The 20244-nt window shown below is 45.9% G+C and overlaps 1 protein-coding gene across 1 annotated transcript in view; it reads right to left on the bottom strand.

Annotated features, from left to right (window-relative positions):
• Positions 1–2298: 2298 nt before the first annotated feature.
• Positions 2299–20244, bottom strand: part of LOC311121605 (lysophosphatidylcholine acyltransferase 1-like) — a gene marked incomplete at both ends in the record, with an annotated part of 60745 nt that continues 42799 nt past the window's right edge. Inside the window, 3 exons of the mRNA XM_084196069.1 lie at positions 2299–2353; positions 3471–3505; positions 8796–8854. Of these exons, the coding sequence (XP_084052195.1) occupies positions 2299–2353; positions 3471–3505; positions 8796–8854 (149 nt within the window). The remainder of the gene's footprint in view (positions 2354–3470; positions 3506–8795; positions 8855–20244) is intronic.

Here is a 20244-nt window from a genome sequence, read left to right on the forward strand (position 1 = left end):
AGACCAGTGGAACTAGGAGCAAGGACAATAAATAGGTACCACAAATAATATCCTGATATTATCACTTACAATTTAGGAATTGGAGCTTTTGCGTGTGACACTGTAGAAGAAAAGCACTACACTATATATACAGCAGTATGTAGACACTCCTTCAAATGAGTGGATTCTGCTATTTCAGCCACACCCATTGCTGACAGGTGAATAAAACCGAGCACACAGCCATGCAATCTCCATAGACAAACAGTGGTAGTAGAATGGCCTTACTGAAGAGCTCAGTGACTTTCAACATGGCACCGTCATAGAATGCCACCTTTCCAACAAGTCAGTTCGTCAAATTTCTGCCCTGCTAGAGCTGCCCCGGTCAATTATAAGTGCTGTTACTGTGAAGTGCAAATGTCTAGGAGCAACAATGTCTCGGCCGTGAAGTGGTAGGCCACACAAGCTCACAGAATGGGAAACGAGTGCTGAAGTGCGTAGCGCGTAGAAATCGTCTGTCCTCAGTTGCAACACTCACTACTGAGTTCCAAATTGCCTCTGGAAGAAACGTCAGCGCAAGAACTGTTCGTCGGGAGCTTTATGAAATGGGTTTCCATGGCCGAGCAGCCGCTCACAAGCCTAAGATCACCATGTGCAATGCCAAGCGTCGGCTGGAGTGGTGTAAAGCTCGCCGCCATTGGACTCTGGAGCAGTGGAAACGCGTTCTCTGGAGTGATGAGTCACGCTTCACCATCTGGCAGTCCAACGGACTAATCTGGGTTTGGCGGATGCCAGGAGAACGCTACCTGCCCCAATGCACAAAGTGAGGTCCATACAGAAATGGTTTGTCAAGATCGGTGTAGAAGAACTTGACTAGCCTGCACAAAGCCCTGACCTTAACCCCATCGAACACCTTTGGGAATAATTGGAACGCCGACTGCGAGCCAGGCCTTATCGCCCAACATCAGTGCCCGACCTCACTAATGCTCTTGTGGCTGAATGGAAGCAAGTCCCCGCAGTAATGTTCCAACATCTAGTGGAAAGCCTTCCCAGAAGAGTGGAGGCTGTTATAGCAGCAAAGGGGGAACCAAATCCCTGTTGGACACAGATACACTACATGATCAAAAGTATGTGGACACCTGCTCGTCGAACATCTCATTTTAAAATCATGGGCATTAATATGGAGTTGATGACCTAAGCTCCCCAAAGAGCTAAAAACTGTAGCGCTGGTACATAATACAGTACAAACTGTAGCGCTGGTACATAGTACAGTACAAACTGTAGCGCTGGTACATAGTACAGTACAAACCGTTTAAAATTAATGTATAAAATAAGTGAAGTACTGTAGTATCTTTGAAGGAGTTCTTTATAAAGGTCATCACGGGTCCAAAAAGTTGGACCCGTTCCGAAATGGACTTGGGGCATTCCCACCCGGACCCGATTTGCATAAATGTATTTATAAAATATAGAGACCCGTTCTGAACGGACCCGAGGACAACTAGACCCGTTCCTTATAGACCTGGTCGGATCCAGACCCGGTCCGATACGAGTGGGGGAAGCAGCAGAAAAGCCGTTTAAGCTACTTTATTAACCGGAGCTGATAAAGCACGAGAGGCAGAGGTGTGGCTCTCGCAGGCGGGGGAGGGGCCGTACTACGAGCGAGTGGCACGGGGAGGAGGGAGGGAGGGAGAGACGCTAGACAGCAACCAACCAAGTCGACTTGCTCTGTAGTAGACTAATAGCTTCCACAGCTAGGTTATTTATCATCAAATATGATTACGTAGTACCTGTTTTTAACTGCATCAAACCAGGAGACGCAAGTTAAGCTAGCTAACGTTAGCTAGCAAGGCTAACTGAGGCTGCAGTGCGCTCTCTCATTCTACAGTTACACATGACAACAACTCCATTCAGAATATAAAGTAGCAGCCTGCCTGTTGGCTCTTGATCATTGTAGCCTGTCCTTCATCTTTAACTTTTAATTCTGTCATTTTAATTCCATCTTCCATTGATTAGATATCTCCTAACTTTTGATAAAATGTCTCTCTCTCTCTCTATTGCAGCAGTCACGTTTGGATCAGTCAGTTAAAATTACACATTACCCGAGACCCGTGACAATCATATCAGATCTGACCCAGACCTGTGACATTATTTAGAATTCTGGATCTGGACCCGCTCGGATCCCGGATCGGGTACAGGTGGATCCATGAAGACCTGTGGTTCTTTAAATCTCTCTGTCCACTAACATTTCATCAAAACAAAGTATTCCTGATACGTGGTAGAAGCATGCAACATGCCAACATCACCCGAGTGGTCTGCACTCACCTCAATTATGAACTCATTGTGCAGCTGGCACAGTGTGAGCCACAGGATCTTAAACCTACAACAAAAACAATGACATTGTCACATTCAGACATTTGGTTTACAGTGTGCACATTGATATCATCAAGTCATAGCAAATGCCAAAACAGTTAGATCACACAGAGAAGTGTACAATCAATAAAAAAAAGGGTACATTTCCTGAAGAAAATGTGTGCGCTTGCTTCAACCGTCTGAAGTGTAGGTTATATGGCAGTGGACAGAGAAGTGATATAATAATTCTACTACCCAGAATAATAAAGTCACACAGGATGAAGTGGTGAAGGTTCTGAAGCAGTGTTCTGGAAGAGAATGATAAACAGCTCTGTTCACTGTTTCCAGTTCTGGGCCGTCTGTGACCTTCTGCTAACAGCACAGACAGTATTGTCTGTACTGTAGCGGCAGACTGACTGGGCTGTCTGTGACCTTCTGCTAACAGCACAGACAGTATTGTCTGTACTGTAGCGGCAGACTGACTGGGCTGTCTGTGACCTTCTGCTAACAGCACAGACAGTATTGTCTGTACTGTAGCGGCAGACTGACTGGGCTGTCTGTGACCTTCTGCTAACAGCACAGACAGTATTGTCTGTACTGTAGCGGCAGACTGACTGGGCTGTCTGTGACCTTCTGCTAACAGCACAGACAGTATTGTCTGTACTGTAGTGGCAGACTGACTGGGCTGTCTGTGACCTTCTGCTAACAGCACAGACAGTATTGTCTGTACTGTAGCGGCAGACTGATTGGGTACACAGCCAAAACAAAATCAATACCATGATGTTTTAGGAAGCAGAACAAAACACATCCCAATTCAGCCTGTGGCTTTATCCAGAAGCAAATGTCCCTAATAACAAGGACAGCTTTCTCTCAGTCACAGTTTCCTGTATTTTGGTCATCAGTGTTCTGAGGAAACTGGACCATCCAGATTATAGAGTAGGACTAATATCCTCTCGGTCCAGTACAGTAGAGGTATGAAAACTGGACCAGGACTAATATCCTCTCAGCCCAGTACAGTAGAGGTATGAAAACTGGACCAGGACTAATATCCTCTCAGTCCAGTGCAGTAGAGAGACACCATTATGCCTGGCAACGGCCTGTATTTCAGGGATCGGTCATTAGTAGAATAATGAAAGTGGACTCACGCTCCAGGCCCCTGCCACGTCCAGGTGATGGTGTCCTGGCATGGGAGAGGAGAGGAGAGACAAGTAACTTACTAAGATACAACATTTGATATTTTGTTCAACATTTATTCATCCAGGTAAGAAATGTAAAAACACAAGGTCACAACAACAACAACAACAACAACAACAACAACAACAACAACAACAACAGGAGCCTGGATGTCTTTGTTTAATTCGTTATCAGGTACATATTATTTAGTGGATTAATCAGTTATCAGGTATATAGTAGTTAGGGGTTTAATTAGTTGCCAGGTATATAGTAGTTAGGGGTTTAATTAGTTGCCAGGTATAGAGTAGTTAGGGGTTTAATTAGTTGCTAGGTATAGAGTAGTTAGGGGTTTAATTAGTTGCCAGGTACAGAGTAGTTAGTGGTTTAATTAGTTATCAGGTACAGAGTAATTAGTGGTTTAATTAGTTATCAGGTACAGAGTAGTTAGTGATTTAATTGGTTGCCAGGTGGTTAGTGGTCACAGGTGTATAGGAGAGTGACTGCCTGCTGTGTGGGCGGACCTGTGCAACCACCAATAGCTCTTATCCTACTGCTATGACAGAGGATGCTATGACAGAGGATGCTATGACAGAGGATGCTATGACAGAGGATGCTATGACAGAGGATGCTATGACAGGGGATGATATGACAGAGGATGCTATGACAGAGGATGATATGACAGGGGATGATATGACAGAGGATGCTATGACAGGGGATGCTATGACAGAGGATGCTATGACAGAGGATGCTATGACAGAGGATGATATGACAGGGGATGATATGACAGAGGATGCTATGACAGGGGATGCTATGACAGGGGATGATATGACAGAGGATGCTATGACAGAGGATGCTATGACAGGGGATGATATGACAGGGGATGATATGACAGAGGATGCTATGACAGAGGATGCTATGACAGGGGATGCTATGACAGAGGATGCTATGACAGAGGATGCTATGACAGGGGATGATATGACAGGGGATGATATGACAGAGGATGCTATGACAGAGGATGATATGACAGGGGATGATATGACAGAGGATGCTATGACAGGGGATGCTATGACAGAGGATGCTATGACAGAGGATGCTATGACAGAGGATGATATGACAGGGGATGCTATGACAGAGGATGCTATGACAGGGGATGCTATGACAGAGGATGCTATGACAGGGGATGCTATGACAGGGGATGATATGACAGGGGATGATATGACAGAGGATGCTATGACAGGGGATGCTATGACAGAGGATGCTATGACAGGGGATGTTGACATTAACTACAGGTTAGTTACATGATCATGGAATCACCATGCAGCATAAACCTATCAAAAAAACACCTTGCATTATCACAAAACAAACAAAAGTGGAAGCGTAAATTGAAAGGGAAATGTGAAGTTCAGATAGAAAACAGGCATCACCGACGGAGGCCTCCGTGTGTCCAGATACCGTTCAGCCAAGCTGTTTACAGACAGCGCCCTAGCTCCAACACTAACACGACCAGACCTCAGTGAAGGGCACATCAAGTCAACCCCAGGAGGTTTTCCAGGAAGTCCCCATAAAACCCTGCTCTAGGTTGGGTTAATATCACACAGCCTAGACAGACCATACACAAACCACAGAACGACTAAATCAGTTCTCTGTCCTCACAGTTATCTCTGTAACAGAGATAGATTCCGAACGACAGGGCTGATGCTCTTCTCAGCAGGGAGGCTGTTTACCAACCAGCCTGGCTGCTGTGTTGTGTTGCTGCTGGGTGTTATTGTGTTGCTAGGTGTTGTATTGTGTTGCTAGGTGTTGTATTGTGTTGCTAGGTGTTGTATTGTGTTGCTAGATGTTGTATTGTGTTGCTAGGTGTTGTATTGTGTTGCTAGGTGTTGTATTGTGTTGCTAGGTGTTGTATTGTGTTGCTAGGTGTTATTGTGTTGCTAGGTGTTGTATTGTGTTGCTGGGTGTTGTATTGTGTTGCTAGGTGTTATTGTGTTGCTAGGTGTTGTATTGCTAGGTGTTGTATTGTGTTGCTAGGTGTTGTATTGTGTTACTAGATGTTGTATTGTGTTGCTGGGTGTTATTGTGTTGCTAGATGTTGTATTGTGTTGCTAGGTGTTGTATTGTGTTGCTAGGTGTTATTGTGTTGCTAGATGTTGTATTGTGTTGCTAGGTGTTGTATTGTGTTGCTAGGTGTTGTATTGTGTTGCTAGGTGTTGTATTGTGTTGCTAGGTGTTATTGTGTTACTAGATGTTGTATTGTGTTGCTGGGTGTTATTGTGTTGCTAGGTGTTGTATTGTGTTGCTGGGTGTTATTGTGTTGCTAGATGTTGTATTGTGTTGCTAGGTGTTGTATTGTGTTGCTAGGTGTTGTATTGTGTTGCTAGGTGTTGTATTGTGTTGCTAGGTGTTGTATTGTGTTACTAGATGTTGTATTGTGTTGCTGGGTGTTATTGTGTTGCTAGGTGTTGTATTGTGTTGCTGGGTGTTATTGTGTTGCTAGATGTTGTATTGTGTTGCTAGATAATGTATTGTGTTGCTAGATGTTGAATTGTGTTGCTAGGTGTTGTATTGTGTTGCTAGGTTAATTGTGTTGCTTGATGTTGTATTGTGTTGCTAGGTTAATTGTGTTGCTTGATGTTGTATTGTGTTGCTAGGTGTTTTATTGTGTTGCTAGGTGTTTTATTGTGTTGCTAGATGTTGTATTGTGTTGCTAGGTGTTGTATTGTGTTGCTAGGTGTTGTATTGTGTTGCTAGGTGTTGTATTGTGTAGCTAGGTGTTGTATTGTGTAGCTAGGTGTTGTATTGTGTTGCTAGGTGTTGTATTGTGTTGCTAGGTTAATTGTGTTGCTTGATGTTGTATTGTGTTGCTAGGTGTTGTATTGTGTTGCTAGATGTTGTATTGTGCTGCTACATAATGTATTGTGTTGCTAGATGTTGTATTGTGTTGCTAGATAATGTATTGTGTTGCTAGATGTTGAATTGTGTTGCAAGGTGTTGTATTGTGTTGCTAGGTGTTCTATTGTGTTGCTAGGTGTTCTATTGTGTTGCTTGGTATTTTTGTGTAGCTAGATGTTGTCTTGTGTTGCTAGATGTTGTATTGTGTTGCTAGGTGTTTTATTGTGTTGCTAGGTGTTGTGTTGTGTAGCTAGATGTTGTATTGTGTTGCTAGGGGTTGTATTGTGTTGCTAGGTGTTGTATTGTGTTGCTAGGTGTTGTATTGTGTTGCTAGGTGTTGTATTGTGTTGCTAGGTGTTGTATTGTGTTGCTAGGTGTTGTATTGTGTAGCTAGATGTTGTATTGTGTTGCTAGGTGTTGTGTAGCTAGATGTTGTATTGTGTTGCTAGGTGTTGTATTGTGTTGCTAGGTGTTGTATTGTGTTGCTAGGTGTTGTATTGTGTTGCTAGGTGTTGTATTGTGTTGCTAGGTGTTATTGTGTTGCTAGATGTTGTATTGTGTTGCTAGGTGTTGTATTGTGTTGCTAGGTGTTGTATTGTGTTGCTAGGTGTTGTATTGTGTTGCTAGGTGTTGTATTGTGTTACTAGATGTTGTATTGTGTTGCTGGGTGTTATTGTGTTGCTAGGTGTTGTATTGTGTTGCTGGGTGTTATTGTGTTGCTAGATGTTGTATTGTGTTGCTAGGTGTTGTATTGTGTTGCTAGGTGTTGTATTGTGTTGCTAGGTGTTGTATTGTGTTGCTAGGTGTTGTATTGTGTTACTAGATGTTGTATTGTGTTGCTGGGTGTTATTGTGTTGCTAGGTGTTGTATTGTGTTGCTGGGTGTTATTGTGTTGCTAGATGTTGTATTGTGTTGCTAGATAATGTATTGTGTTGCTAGATGTTGAATTGTGTTGCTAGGTGTTGTATTGTGTTGCTAGGTTAATTGTGTTGCTTGATGTTGTATTGTGTTGCTAGGTTAATTGTGTTGCTTGATGTTGTATTGTGTTGCTAGGTGTTGTATTGTGTTGCTAGGTGTTTTATTGTGTTGCTAGATGTTGTATTGTGTTGCTAGGTGTTGTATTGTGTTGCTACATAATGTATTGTGTTGCTAGATGTTGTATTGTGTTGCTAGATAATGTATTGTGTTGCTAGGTGTTGAATTGCATTGCTAGGTGTTGTATTGTGTTGCTAGGTGTTGTATTGTGTAGCTAGGTGTTGTATTGTGTAGCTAGGTGTTGTATTGTGTTGCTAGGGGTTGTATTGTGTTGCTAGGTGTTGTATTGTGTTGCTAGGTTAATTGTGTTGCTTGATGTTGTATTGTGTTGCTAGGTGTTGTATTGTGTTGCTAGATGTTGTATTGTGTTGCTACATAATGTATTGTGTTGCTAGATGTTGTATTGTGTTGCTAGATAATGTATTGTGTTGCTAGATGTTGAATTGTGTTGCAAGGTGTTGTATTGTGTTGCTAGGTGTTCTATTGTGTTGCTAGGTGTTCTATTGTGTTGCTTGGTATTTTTGTGTAGCTAGATGTTGTCTTGTGTTGCTAGATGTTTTATTGTGTTGCTAGGTGTTGTGTTGTGTAGCTAGATGTTGTATTGTGTTGCTAGGTGTTGTATTGTGTTGCTAGGTGTTATATTGTGTTGCTAGGTGTTGTATTGTGTTGCTAGGTGTTGTATTGTGTTGCTAGGTGTTGTATTGTGTTGCTAGGTGTTGTATTGTGTTGCTAGGTGTTGTGTTGTGTAGCTAGATGTTGTATTGTGTTGCTAGGTGTTGTGTAGCTAGATGTTGTATTGTGTTGCTAGGTGTTGTATTGTGTTGCTAGGTGTTGTATTGTGTTGCTAGGTGTTGTATTGTGTTGCTAGGTGTTGTATTGTGTTGCTAGGTGTTGTATTGTGTAGCTAGATGTTGTATTGTGTTGCTAGGTGTTGTGTTGTGTAGCTAGATGTTGTATTGTGTTGCTAGGTGTTGTATTGTGTTGCTAGGTGTTGTATTGTGTTGCTAGGTGTTGTATTGTGTTGCTAGATGATTTCCTTTGAGTGGCGCAGTGGTCTAAGGCACTGCATAGCAGTGCTAACTGTGCCACTAGAGATCCTGGTTCGAATCCAGGCTCTGTCGCAGCCGGCCGCGACCGGGAGACTCATGGGCGGCGCACAATTGGCCCAGCGTCGTCCAGGGTAGGGGAGGGAATGGCCGGCAGGGATGTAGCTCAGTTGATAGAGCATGGCGTTTGCAACGCCAGGGTTGTGGGTTCGATTCCCACGGGGGGCCAGTATAAAAAAATATGTATTCACTAACTGTAAGTCGCTCTGGATAAGAGCGTCTGCTAAATGACTAAAATGTAAAAATGTGTTGTGTTTGGTTTCTTACCATTTTATTGGGGTATTTTATCACCACAGGCTGAACTGGCACCGCTGGAATAAACGCTCCTGTGTGTTACAAGACAAAACCAACACCATTACACATACTGGAGTACAGTCCACTAAACTAAGAAACTAGAATATTCTAGACCACATACAAATAAGGTATTGGAGAGCATCGGCCCACGGTGACACTAACTAACCCAGATGTAAAACGTATGCACGCATGACTGGAAGTGGCTTTGGATAAAAGCGTCCGCTAAATGGCATATATCATCATTATTGATATATTAATGGACATTACATTTGTCTTTTTTTTTAAACTCTTTTTAGTCATTTAGCAGACGCTCTCATCCAGAGCGACTTACAGTTAGTGAGTGCATACATTTTTCATACTGGCCCCCCCGTGGGAAACGAACCCACAACCCTTGTGTTGCAAGCGCCACGCTCTACCAACTGAGCTACAGGAGGGTCATGAAGCTCCTTTTCATCTGTTTTGTCCAATCATAAGCATGCAGTCCAGAATGTGTCATGTAATCCTCTCAATGGCAGAATTAACACATTTCAGTCAGGCGGTCTGATTGTGCTGATCTGCCCGGCTCTCCCACACAGCTCCCGGGAGGTGACTTCAGACACTCGTCAATCTTTTGAACTGATGCGCAGCCAAGACTCTTTAAATTGTAACTGACCTAAACTAGAAACAATGTTGACTCTTGTCTTATTTTCATGTCGGCCATTGTTGCTTTGATCACATCAGAAGCTTCATTTTCCCCATGTGCTCTGTTATTCATGTGTTGAGGGTGCAGTTTTATTATTTCTTTATTTTTCTCAATATATTAATTATATTTGCTACATTTTAGGAATACAGTAATAATTCTGGCATTGTTGGAAAGCACAGTTTCTCCCCTTTTGAAGGGAATCACTGTTATTTACCCCCGTCCTAAAGTTATGATTAGGAGAAAAGAGCTGTATGCCTAAATTGTTTAACCTGTAGCCATGTCTTTGTAGCCTCTATGGTAAATCAGGGCTGGCATTGGTTACAGTTTGCTACAATAGCAATGTGCCATCTACAGTGGGGAGAACAAGTATTTGATACACTGCCGATTTTGCAGGTTTTCCTACTTACAAAGCATGTAGAGGTCTGTCAATTTTATCATAGGTACACTTCAACTGTGAGAGACGGAATTCTAAAACACAAATCCAGAAAATCACATTGTATGATTTTTAAGTAATTCATTTGCATTTTATTGCATGACATAAGTATTTGATACATCAGAAAAGCAGAACTTTGGTACAGAAACCTTTGTTTGCAATTACAGAGATCATACGTTTCCTGTAGGTCTTGACCAGGTTTGCACACACTGCAGCAGGGATTTTGGCCCACTCCTCCATACAGACCTTCTCCAGATCCTTCAGGTTTCGGGGCTGTCGCTGGGCAATACAGACTTTCAGCTCCCTCCAAAGATTTTCTATTGGGTTCAGGTCTGGAGACTGGCTAGGCCACTCAAGGACCTTGAGATGCTTCTTACGGAGCCACTCCTTAGTTGACCTGGCTGTGTGTTTCCGGTCGTTGTCATGCTGGAAGACCCAGCAACGACCCATCTTCAATGCTCTTACTGTGGGATGGAGGTTGTTGGCCAAGAGCTCGCAATACATGGCCCCATCCATCCTCCCCTCAATACGGTGCAGTCGCCCTGTCCCCTTTGCAGTAAAGCATCCCCAAAGAATGATGTTTCCACCTCCATGCTTCACGGTTGGGATGGTGTTCTTGGGGTTGTACTCATCCTTCTTCTTCACCCAAACACGGCGAGTGGAGTTTAGACCAAAAAGCTCTATTTTTGTCTCATCAGACCACATGACCTTCTCCCATTCCTCCTCTGGATCATCCAGATGGTCATTGGCAAACTTCAGACGGGCCTGGACATGCGCTGGCTTGAGCAGGGGGACCTTGCGTGCGCTGCAGGATTTTAATCCATGACGGCGTAGTGTGTTACTAATGGTTTTCTTTGAGACTGTGGTCCCAGCTCTCTTCAGGTCATTGACCAGGTCCTGCCGTGTAGTTCTGGGCTGATCCCTCACCTTCCTCATGATCATTGATGCCCCACGAGGTGATATCTTGCATGGAGCCCCAGACCGAGGGTGATTGACCGTCATCTTGAACTTCTTCCATTTTCTAATAATTGCGCCAACAGTTGTTGCCTTCTCACCAAGCTGCTTGCCTATTGTGCTGTTGCCCATCCCAGCCTTGTGCAGGTCTACAATTTTATCCCTGATGTCCTTACACAGCTCTCTGGTCTTGGCCATTGTGGAGAGGTTGGAGTCTATTTGATTGAGTGTGTGGACAGGTGTCTTTTATACAGGTAACGAGTTCAAACAAGTGCAGTTAATACAGGTAATGAGTGGAGAACAGGAGGGCTTCTTAAAGAAAAACAAACAGGTCTGTGAGAGCCGGAATTCTTACTGGTTGGTAGGTGATCAAATACTTATGTCATGCAATAAAATGCAAATTAATTACTTAAAAATCATACAATGTGATTTTCTGGATTTTTGTTTTAGATTCCGTCTCTCACAGTTGAAGTGTACCTATGATAAAAATGACAGACCTCTACATGCTTTGTAAGTAGGAAAACCTGCAAAATCGGCAGTGTATCAAATACCTGTTCTCCCCACTGTAGATGGGGGGATGATGGAAGTTAAAAAAGTAAATATTAATTATTTAAACGGGAAAAAATGACTGACTAAAACCACACAAAAATCGTCCGAAGTTTTAGATACAGGGCAGTATGTGGACTAGGGTTGGCAGTATGTGGGCTAGGAGATACAGGGCAGTATGTGGACTAGGGTTGGCAGTACATTGGCAGTACGTGGACTAGGAGATACAGGGCAGTATGTGGACTAGGAGATACAGGGCAGTACGTGGGCTAGGAGATACAGGGCAGTATGTGGACTAGGGTTGGCAGTACATTGGCAGTACGTGGACTAGGAGATACAGGGCAGTATGTGGACTAGGAGATACAGGGCAGTATGTGGACTAGGAGATACAGGGCAGTATGTGGGCTAGGAGATACAGGGCAGTATGTGGGCTAGGAGATACAGGGCAGTATGTGGGCTAGGAGATACAGGGCAGTATGTGGGCTAGGAGATACAGGGCAGTATGTGGGCTAGGAGATACAGGGCAGTACGTGGGCTAGGAGATACAGGGCAGTATGTGGACTAGGAGATACAAGGCAGTATGTGGACTAGGAGATACAGGGCAGTATGTGGACTAGGAGATACAGGGCAGTATGTGGGCTAGGAGATACAGGGCAGTATGTGGGCTAGGAGATACAGGGCAGTATGTGGGCTAGGAGATACAGGGCAGTACGTGGGCTAGGAGATACAGCGCAGTACGTGGACTAGGAGATACAGGGCAGTATGTGGACTAGGAGATACAGGGCAGTATGTGGACTAGGAGATACAGGGCAGTACGTGGACTAGGACATACAGGGCAGTATGTGGGCTAGGGTTGGCAGTACATTGGCAGTACGTGGGTTAGGAGATACAGGGCAGTATGTGGACTAGGGTTGGCAGTACATTGGCAGTATGTGGGCTAGGAGATACAGGGCAGTATGTGGACTAGGAGATACAGGGCAGTACGTGGGCTAGGAGATACAGGGCAGTACGTGGACTAGGGTTGGCAGTACGTGGGCTAGGAGATACAGGGCAGTATGTGGACTAGGGTTGGCAGTATGTGGGCTAGGAGATACAGGGCAGTACGTGGGCTAGGAGATACAGGGCAGTACGTGGGCTAGGAGATACAGGGCAGTACGTGGACTAGGGTTGGCAGTACGTGGGCTAGGAGATACAGGGCAGTATGTGGACTAGGGTTGGCAGTACGTGGGCTAGGAGATACAGGGCATTATGTGGACTAGGGTTGGCAGTACATTGGCAGTACGTAGGCTAGGAGATACAGGGCAGTACATGGGCTAAGAGATACAGGGCAGTATGTGGACTAGGGTTGGCAGTATGTGGACTAGGAGATACAGGGCAGTATGTGGACTAGGGTTGTCAGTACATTGGCAGTACATGGGCTAGGAGATACAGGGTAGTATGTGGACTAGGGTTGGCAGTACATTGGCAGTACATGGGCTAGGAGATACAGGGTAGTATGTGGACTAGGAGATACAGGGCAGTACGTGGGCTAGGAGATACAGGGCAGTATGTGGACTAGGAGATACAGGGCAGTACGTGGGCTAGGAGATACAAGGCAGTAAGATACAGGGCAGTATGTGGACTAGGAGATACAGGGCAGTATGTGTACTAGGAGATACAGGGCAGTATGTGGGCTAGGAGATACAGGGCAGTATGTGGACTAGGAGATACAGGGCAGTATGTGTACTAGGAGATACAGGGCAGTATGTGGGCTAGGAGATACAGGGCAGTATGTGGACTATGAGATACAGGGCAGTATGTGGACTAGGAGATACAGGGCAGTATGTGGACTAGGAGATACAGGGCAGTATGTGGACTAGGAGATACAGGGCAGTATGTGGACTAGGAGATACAGGGCAGTACGTGTACTAGGAGATACAGGGCAGTATGTGGACTAGGAGATACAGGGCAGTATGTGGGCTAGGAGATACAGGGCAGTATGTGGACTAGGAGATACAGGGCAGTATGTGGGCTAGGAGATACAGGGCAGTATGTGGGCTAGGAGATACAGGGCAGTATGTGGACTAGGAGATACAGGGCAGTACGTGGACTAGGAGATACAGGGCAGTACGTGGACTAGGAGATACAGGGCAGTATGTGTACTAGGAGATACAGGGCAGTATGTGGACTAGGAGATACAGGGCAGTATGTGGGCTAGGAGATACAGGGCAGTATGTGGGCTAGGAGATACAGGGCAGTATGTGGACTAGGAGATACAGGGCAGTATGTGGACTAGGAGATACAGGGCAGTACGTGGACTAGGAGATACAGGGCAGTATGTGGACTAGGAGATACAGGGCAGTACGTGGGCTAGGAGATACAAGGCAGTACGTGGACTAGGAGATACAGGGCAGTATGTGGACTAGGAGATACAGGGCAGTATGTGGACTAGGAGATACAGGGCAGTATGTGTACTAGGAGATACAGGGCAGTATGTGGGCTAGGAGATACAGGGCAGTATGTGGACTAGGAGATACAGGGCAGTATGTGTACTAGGAGATACAGGGCAGTATGTGGGCTAGGAGATACAGGGCAGTATGTGGACTAGGAGATACAGGGCAGTATGTGGGCTAGGAGATACAGGGCAGTATGTGGGCTAGGAGATACAGGGCAGTATGTGGACTAGGAGATACAGGGCAGTATGTGGACTAGGAGATACAGGGCAGTACGTGGGCTAGGAGATACAGGGCAGTATGTGGACTAGGGTTGGCAGTACATTGGCAGTACGTGGGCTAGGAGATACAGGGCATTATGTGGACTAGGGTTGGCAGTACATTGGCAGTACGTAGGCTAGGAGATACAGGGCAGTACATGGGCTAAGAGATACAGGGCAGTATGTGGACTAGGGTTGGCAGTATGTGGACTAGGAGATACAGGGCAGTATGTGGACTAGGGTTGTCAGTACATTGGCAGTACATGGGCTAGGAGATACAGGGTAGTATGTGGACTAGGGTTGGCAGTACATTGGCAGTACATGGGCTAGGAGATACAGGGTAGTATGTGGACTAGGAGATACAGGGTAGTATGTGGACTAGGAGATACAGGGCAGTATGTGGGCTAGGAGATACAGGGCAGTATGTGGGCTAGGAGATACAGGGCAGTATGTGGACTAGGAGATACAGGGCAGTATGTGGACTAGGAGATACAGGGCAGTATGTGGACTAGGAGATACAGGGCAGTACGTGGACTAGGAGATACAGGGCAGTATGTGGGCTAGGAGATACAGGGCAGTACGTGGGCTAGGAGATACAGGGCAGTACGTGGGCTAGGAGATACAGGGCAGTATGTGGACTAGGAGATACAGGGCAGTATGTGGGCTAGGAGATACAGGGCAGTATGTGGACTAGGAGATACAGGGCAGTACGTGGACTAGGAGATACAGGGCAGTACGTGGACTAGGAGATACAGGGCAGTATGTGGACTAGGAGATACAGGGCAGTATGTGGACTAGGAGATACAGGGCAGTATGTGGACTAGGAGATACAGGGCAGTATGTGGACTAGGAGATACAGGGCAGTATGTGGACTAGGAGATACAGGGCAGTACGTGGACTAGGAGATACAGGGCAGTATGTGGACTAGGAGATACAGGGCTGTATGTGGACTAGGAGATACAGGGCAGTATGTGGGCTAGGAGATACAGGGCAGTATGTGGACTAGGGTTGGCAGTACATTGGCAGTACATGGACTAGGAGATACAGGGCAGTACGTGGACTAGGAGATACAGGGCAGTATGTGGACTAGGAGATACAGGGCAGTATGTGGGCTAGGAGATACAGGGCAGTATGTGGACTAGGAGATACAGGGCAGTATGTGGACTAGGAGATACAGGGCAGTATGTGGACTAGGAGATACAGGGCAGTATGTGGACTAGGAGATACAGGGCAGTACGTGGACTAGGAGATACAGGGCAGTATGTGGACTAGGAGATACAGTCAATCAATCAATCAATCAATTTTATTTTATATAGCCCTTCTTACATCAGCTAATATCTCGAAGTGCTGTACAGAAACCCAGCCTAAAACCCCAAACAGCTAGTAATGCAGGTGTAGAAGCACGGTGGCTAGGAAAAACTCCCTAGAAAGGCGAAAACCTAGGAAGAAACCTAGAGAGGAACCAGGCTATGAGGGGTGGCCAGTCCTCTTCTGGCTGTGCCGGGTGGAGGTTATAACAGAACCATGCCAAGATGTTCAAAAATGTTCATAAGTGACAAGCATGGTCAAATAATAATCAGGAATAAATCTCAGTTGGCTTTTCATAGCCGATCATTAAGAGTTGAAAACAGCAGGTCTGGGACAGGTAGGGGTTCCATAACCGCAGGCAGAACAGTTAAAACTGGAATAGCAGCAAGGCCAGGCGGACTGGGGACAGCAAGGAGTCACCACGGCCGGTAGTCCCGACGTATGGTCCTAGGGCTCAGGTCTCTCAGTTGGCTTTTCATAGCCGATCATTAAGAGTTGAAAACAGCAGGTCTGGGACAGGTAGGGGTTTCGTAGCCGCAGGCAGAACAGTTGAAACTGGAATAGCAGCAAGGCCAGGCGGACTGGGGACAGCAAGGTGTCATCATGCCCGGTAGTCCTGACGTATGGTCCTAGGGCTCAGGTTCTCAGAGAGAAAGAGAGAACGAGAGAATTAGAGAGAGCATACTTAAATTCACACAGGACACTGGATAAGACAGGAGAAGTACTCCAGGTATAACCAACTAACCCCCGCCCCCCGACACATAAACTACTGCAGCATAAATACTGGAGGCTGAGACAGGAGCGGTCCGGAGACACTGTGGCCCCATCCGAAGAAACCCCCGGACAGGGCCAAACAGGAAGGATATAACCCCACCCACTCCGCCAAAGCACAGCCCCCGCACCACTAGAGGGATATCCCCAACCACCAACTTACAATCCTGAGACAAGGCCGAGTATAGCCCACAGAGGTCTCCACCACAGCACAAACCAAGGGGGGGGCGCCAACCCAGACAGGAAGATCACGTCAGTAACTCAACCCACTCAAGTGACGCACCCCTCCCAGGGACGGCATGAAAGAGCACCAGCAAGCCAGTGACTCAGCCCCTGCAACAGGGTTAGAGGCAGAGAACCCCAGTGGAGAGGGGAACCGGCCTGGCAGAGACAGCAAGGGCTGTTCGTTGCTCCAGCCTTTCCGTTCACCTTCACACTCCTGGGCCAGACTACACTCAATCATATGACCTACTGAAGAGATAAGTCTTCAGTAAAGACTTAAAGGTTGAGACCGAGTCTGCGTCTCTCACATGGGTAGGCAGACTGTTCCATAAAAATGGAGATCTATAGGAGAAAGCCCTGCCTCCCGCTGTTTGCTTAGAAATTCTAGGGACAATTAGGAGGCCTGCGTCTTGTGACCGTAGCGTACGTATTGGTATGTACGGCAGGACCAACTCGGAAAGATAGGTAGGAGCAAGCCCATGTAACGCTTTATAGGTTAACAGTAAAACCTTGAAATCAGCCCTTGCCTTAACAGGAAGCCAGTGTAGGGAAGCTAGCACTGGAGTAATATGATCAAATTTCTTGGTTCTAGTCAGGATTCTAGCAGCCGTATTTAGCACTAACTGAAGTTTATTTAGTGCTTTATCCGGGTAGCCGGAAAATAGAGCATTGCAGTAGTCTAACCTAGAAGTAACAAATGCATGGATTAATTTTTCTGCATCATTTTTGGACAGAAAATTTCTGATTTTTGCAATGTTACGTAGATGGAAAAAAGCTGTCCTTGAAACAGTCTTGATATGTTCGTCAAAAGAGAGATCAGGGTCAAGAGTAACGCCGAGGTCCTTCACAGTTTTATTTGAGACGACTTTACAACCATCAAGATGAATTGTCAGATTTAACAGAAGATCTCTTTGTTTCTTGGGACCTAGAACAAGCATCTCTGTTTTGTCCGAGTTTAAAAGTAAAAAGTTTTCAGCCATCCACTTCCTTATGTCTGAAACACAGGCTTCTAGCGAGGGCAATTTTGGGGCTTCACCATGTTTCATTGAAATGTACAGCTGTGTGTCATCCGCATAGCAGTGAAAGTTAACATTATGTTTTCGAATAACATCCCCAAGAGGTAAAATATATAGTGAAAACAATAGTGGTCCTAAAACGGAACCTTGAGGAACACCGAAATGTACAGTTGATTTGTCGGAGGACAGACCATTCACAGAGACAAACTGATATCTTTCCGACAGGTAGGATCTAAACCAGGCCAGAACTTGTCCGTGTAGACCAATTTGGGTTTCCAGTCTCTCCAAAAGAATGTGGTGATCGATGGTGTCAAAGGCAGCACTAAGGTCTAGTAGCACGAGGACAGATGCAGAGCCTCGGTCTGACGCCATTAAAAGGTCATTTACCACCTTCACAAGTGCAGTCTCAGTGCTATGATGGGGTCTAAAACCAGACTGAAGCATTTCGTATACATTGTTTGTCTTCAGAAAGGCAGTGAGTTGCTGCGCAACAGCTTTTTCTAAAATTTTTGAGAGGAATGGAAGATTCGATATAGGCCGATAGTTTTTTATATTTTCCGGGTCAAGGTTTGGCTTTTTCAAGAGAGGCTTTATCACTGCCACTTTTAGTGAGTTTGGTACACATCCGGTGGATAGAGAGCTGTTTATTATGTTCAACATAGGAGGGCCAAGCACAGGAAGCAGCTCCTTCAGCAGTTTAGTAGGAATAGGATCCAGTATGCAGCTTGAAGGTTTAGAGGCCATGATTATTTTCATCATTGTGTCAAGAGATATAGTACTAAAACACTTAAGTGTCTCTCCCGATCCCAGGCCCTCGCAGAGCTGTGCAGATCCAGGACAGCTAAGCCCTGGAGGAATACGCAGATTCAAAGAGGAGTCCGTAATTTGCTTTCTAATGGTCATGATCTTTTCCTCAAAGAAGTTCATGAATTTATCACTGCTGAAGTGAAAGCCATCCTCTCTTGGGGAATGCTGCTTTTTAGTTAGCTTTGCAACAGTATCAAAAAGAAATTTTGGATTGTTCTTATTTTCCTCGATTAAGTTGGAAAAGTAGGATGATCGAGCAGCAGTGAGGGCTCTTCGGTACTGCACGGTACTGTCTTTCCAAGCTAGTCGGAAGACTTCCAGTTTGGTGTGGCGCCATTTCCGTTCCAATTTCCTGGAAGCTTGCTTCAAAGCTCGGGTATTTTCTGTATACCAGGGAGCTAGTTTCTTATGACAAATGTTTTTCGTTTTTAGGGGCAGTATGTGGGCTAGGGTTGGCAGTACATTGGCAGTACGTGGGCAAGGAGATACAGGGCAGTATGTGGGCTAGGAGATACAGGGCAGTACGTGGGCTAGGAGATACAGGGCAGTATGTGGACTAGGAGATACAGGGCAGTATGTGGACTAGGAGATACAGGGCAGTATGTGGACTAGGAGATACAAGGCAGTATGTGGACTAGGAGATACAGGGCAGTATGTGGACTAGGAGATACAGGGCAGTATGTGGGCTAGGAGATACAGGGCAGTATGTGGGCTAGGAGATACAGGGCAGTACGTGGGCTAGGAGATACAGGGCAGTACGTGGGCTAGGAGATACAGCGCAGTATGTGGACTAGGAGATACAGGGCAGTATGTGGACTAGGAGATACAGGGCAGTATGTGGACTAGGAGATACAGGGCAGTATGTGGACTAGGAGATACAGGGCAGTATGTGGACTAGGAGATACAGGGCAGTATGTGGACTAGGAGATACAGGGCAGTATGTGGACTAGGAGATACAGGGCAGTATGTGGGCTAGGAGATACAGGGCAGTATGTGGACTAGGAGATACAGGGCAGTATGTGGACTAGGAGATACAGGGCAGTATGTGGACTAGGAGATACAGGGCAGTATGTGGACTAGGAGATACAGGGCAGTATGTGGGCTAGGAGATACAGGGCAGTATGTGGGCTAGGAGATACAGGGCAGTACGTGGGCTAGGAGATACAGGGCAGTATGTGTACTAGGGTTGGCAGTACATTGGCAGTACGTGGGTTAGGAGATACAGGGCAGTATGTGGACTAGGGTTGGCAGTACATTGGCAGTATGTGGGCTAGGAGATACAGGGCAGTATGTGGACTAGGAGATACAGGGCAGTACGTGGGCTAGGAGATACAGGGCAGTACGTGGACTAGGGTTGGCAGTACGTGGGCTAGGAGATACAGGGCAGTATGTGGACTAGGGTTGGCAGTATGTGGGCTAGGAGATACAGGGCAGTACGTGGGCTAGGAGATACAGGGCAGTACGTGGGCTAGGAGATACAGGGCAGTACGTGGACTAGGGTTGGCAGTACGTGGGCTAGGAGATACAGGGCAATGCGTGGGCTAGGAGATACAGGGCAGTATGTGGACTAGGAGATACAGGGCAGTATGTGGACTAGGAGATACAGGGCAGTATGTGGACTAGGAGATACAGGGCAGTATGTGGACTAGGAGATACAGGGCAGTACGTGGGCTAGGAGATACAGGGCAGTGCGTGGGCTAGGAGATACAGGGCAGTACGTGGGCTAGGAGATACAGGGCATTATGTGGACCAGGGTTGGCAGTACATTGGCAGTACGTAGGCTAGGAGATACAGGGCAGTACATGGGCTAAGAGATACAGGGCAGTATGTGGACTAGGGTTGGCAGTATGTGGACTAGGAGATACAGGGAAGTATGTGGACTAGGGTTGTCAGTACATTGGCAGTACATGGGCTAGGAGATACAGGGTAGTATGTGGACTAGGGTTGGCAGTACATTGGCAGTACATGGGCTAGGAGATACAGGGTAGTAT

This window comes from Coregonus lavaretus, assembly GCF_964263955.1.
Source record: "Coregonus lavaretus genome assembly, contig: HAP1_SCAFFOLD_2672, whole genome shotgun sequence".
In the NCBI taxonomy this organism is placed as follows: Eukaryota; Metazoa; Chordata; class Actinopteri; order Salmoniformes; family Salmonidae; genus Coregonus; species Coregonus lavaretus.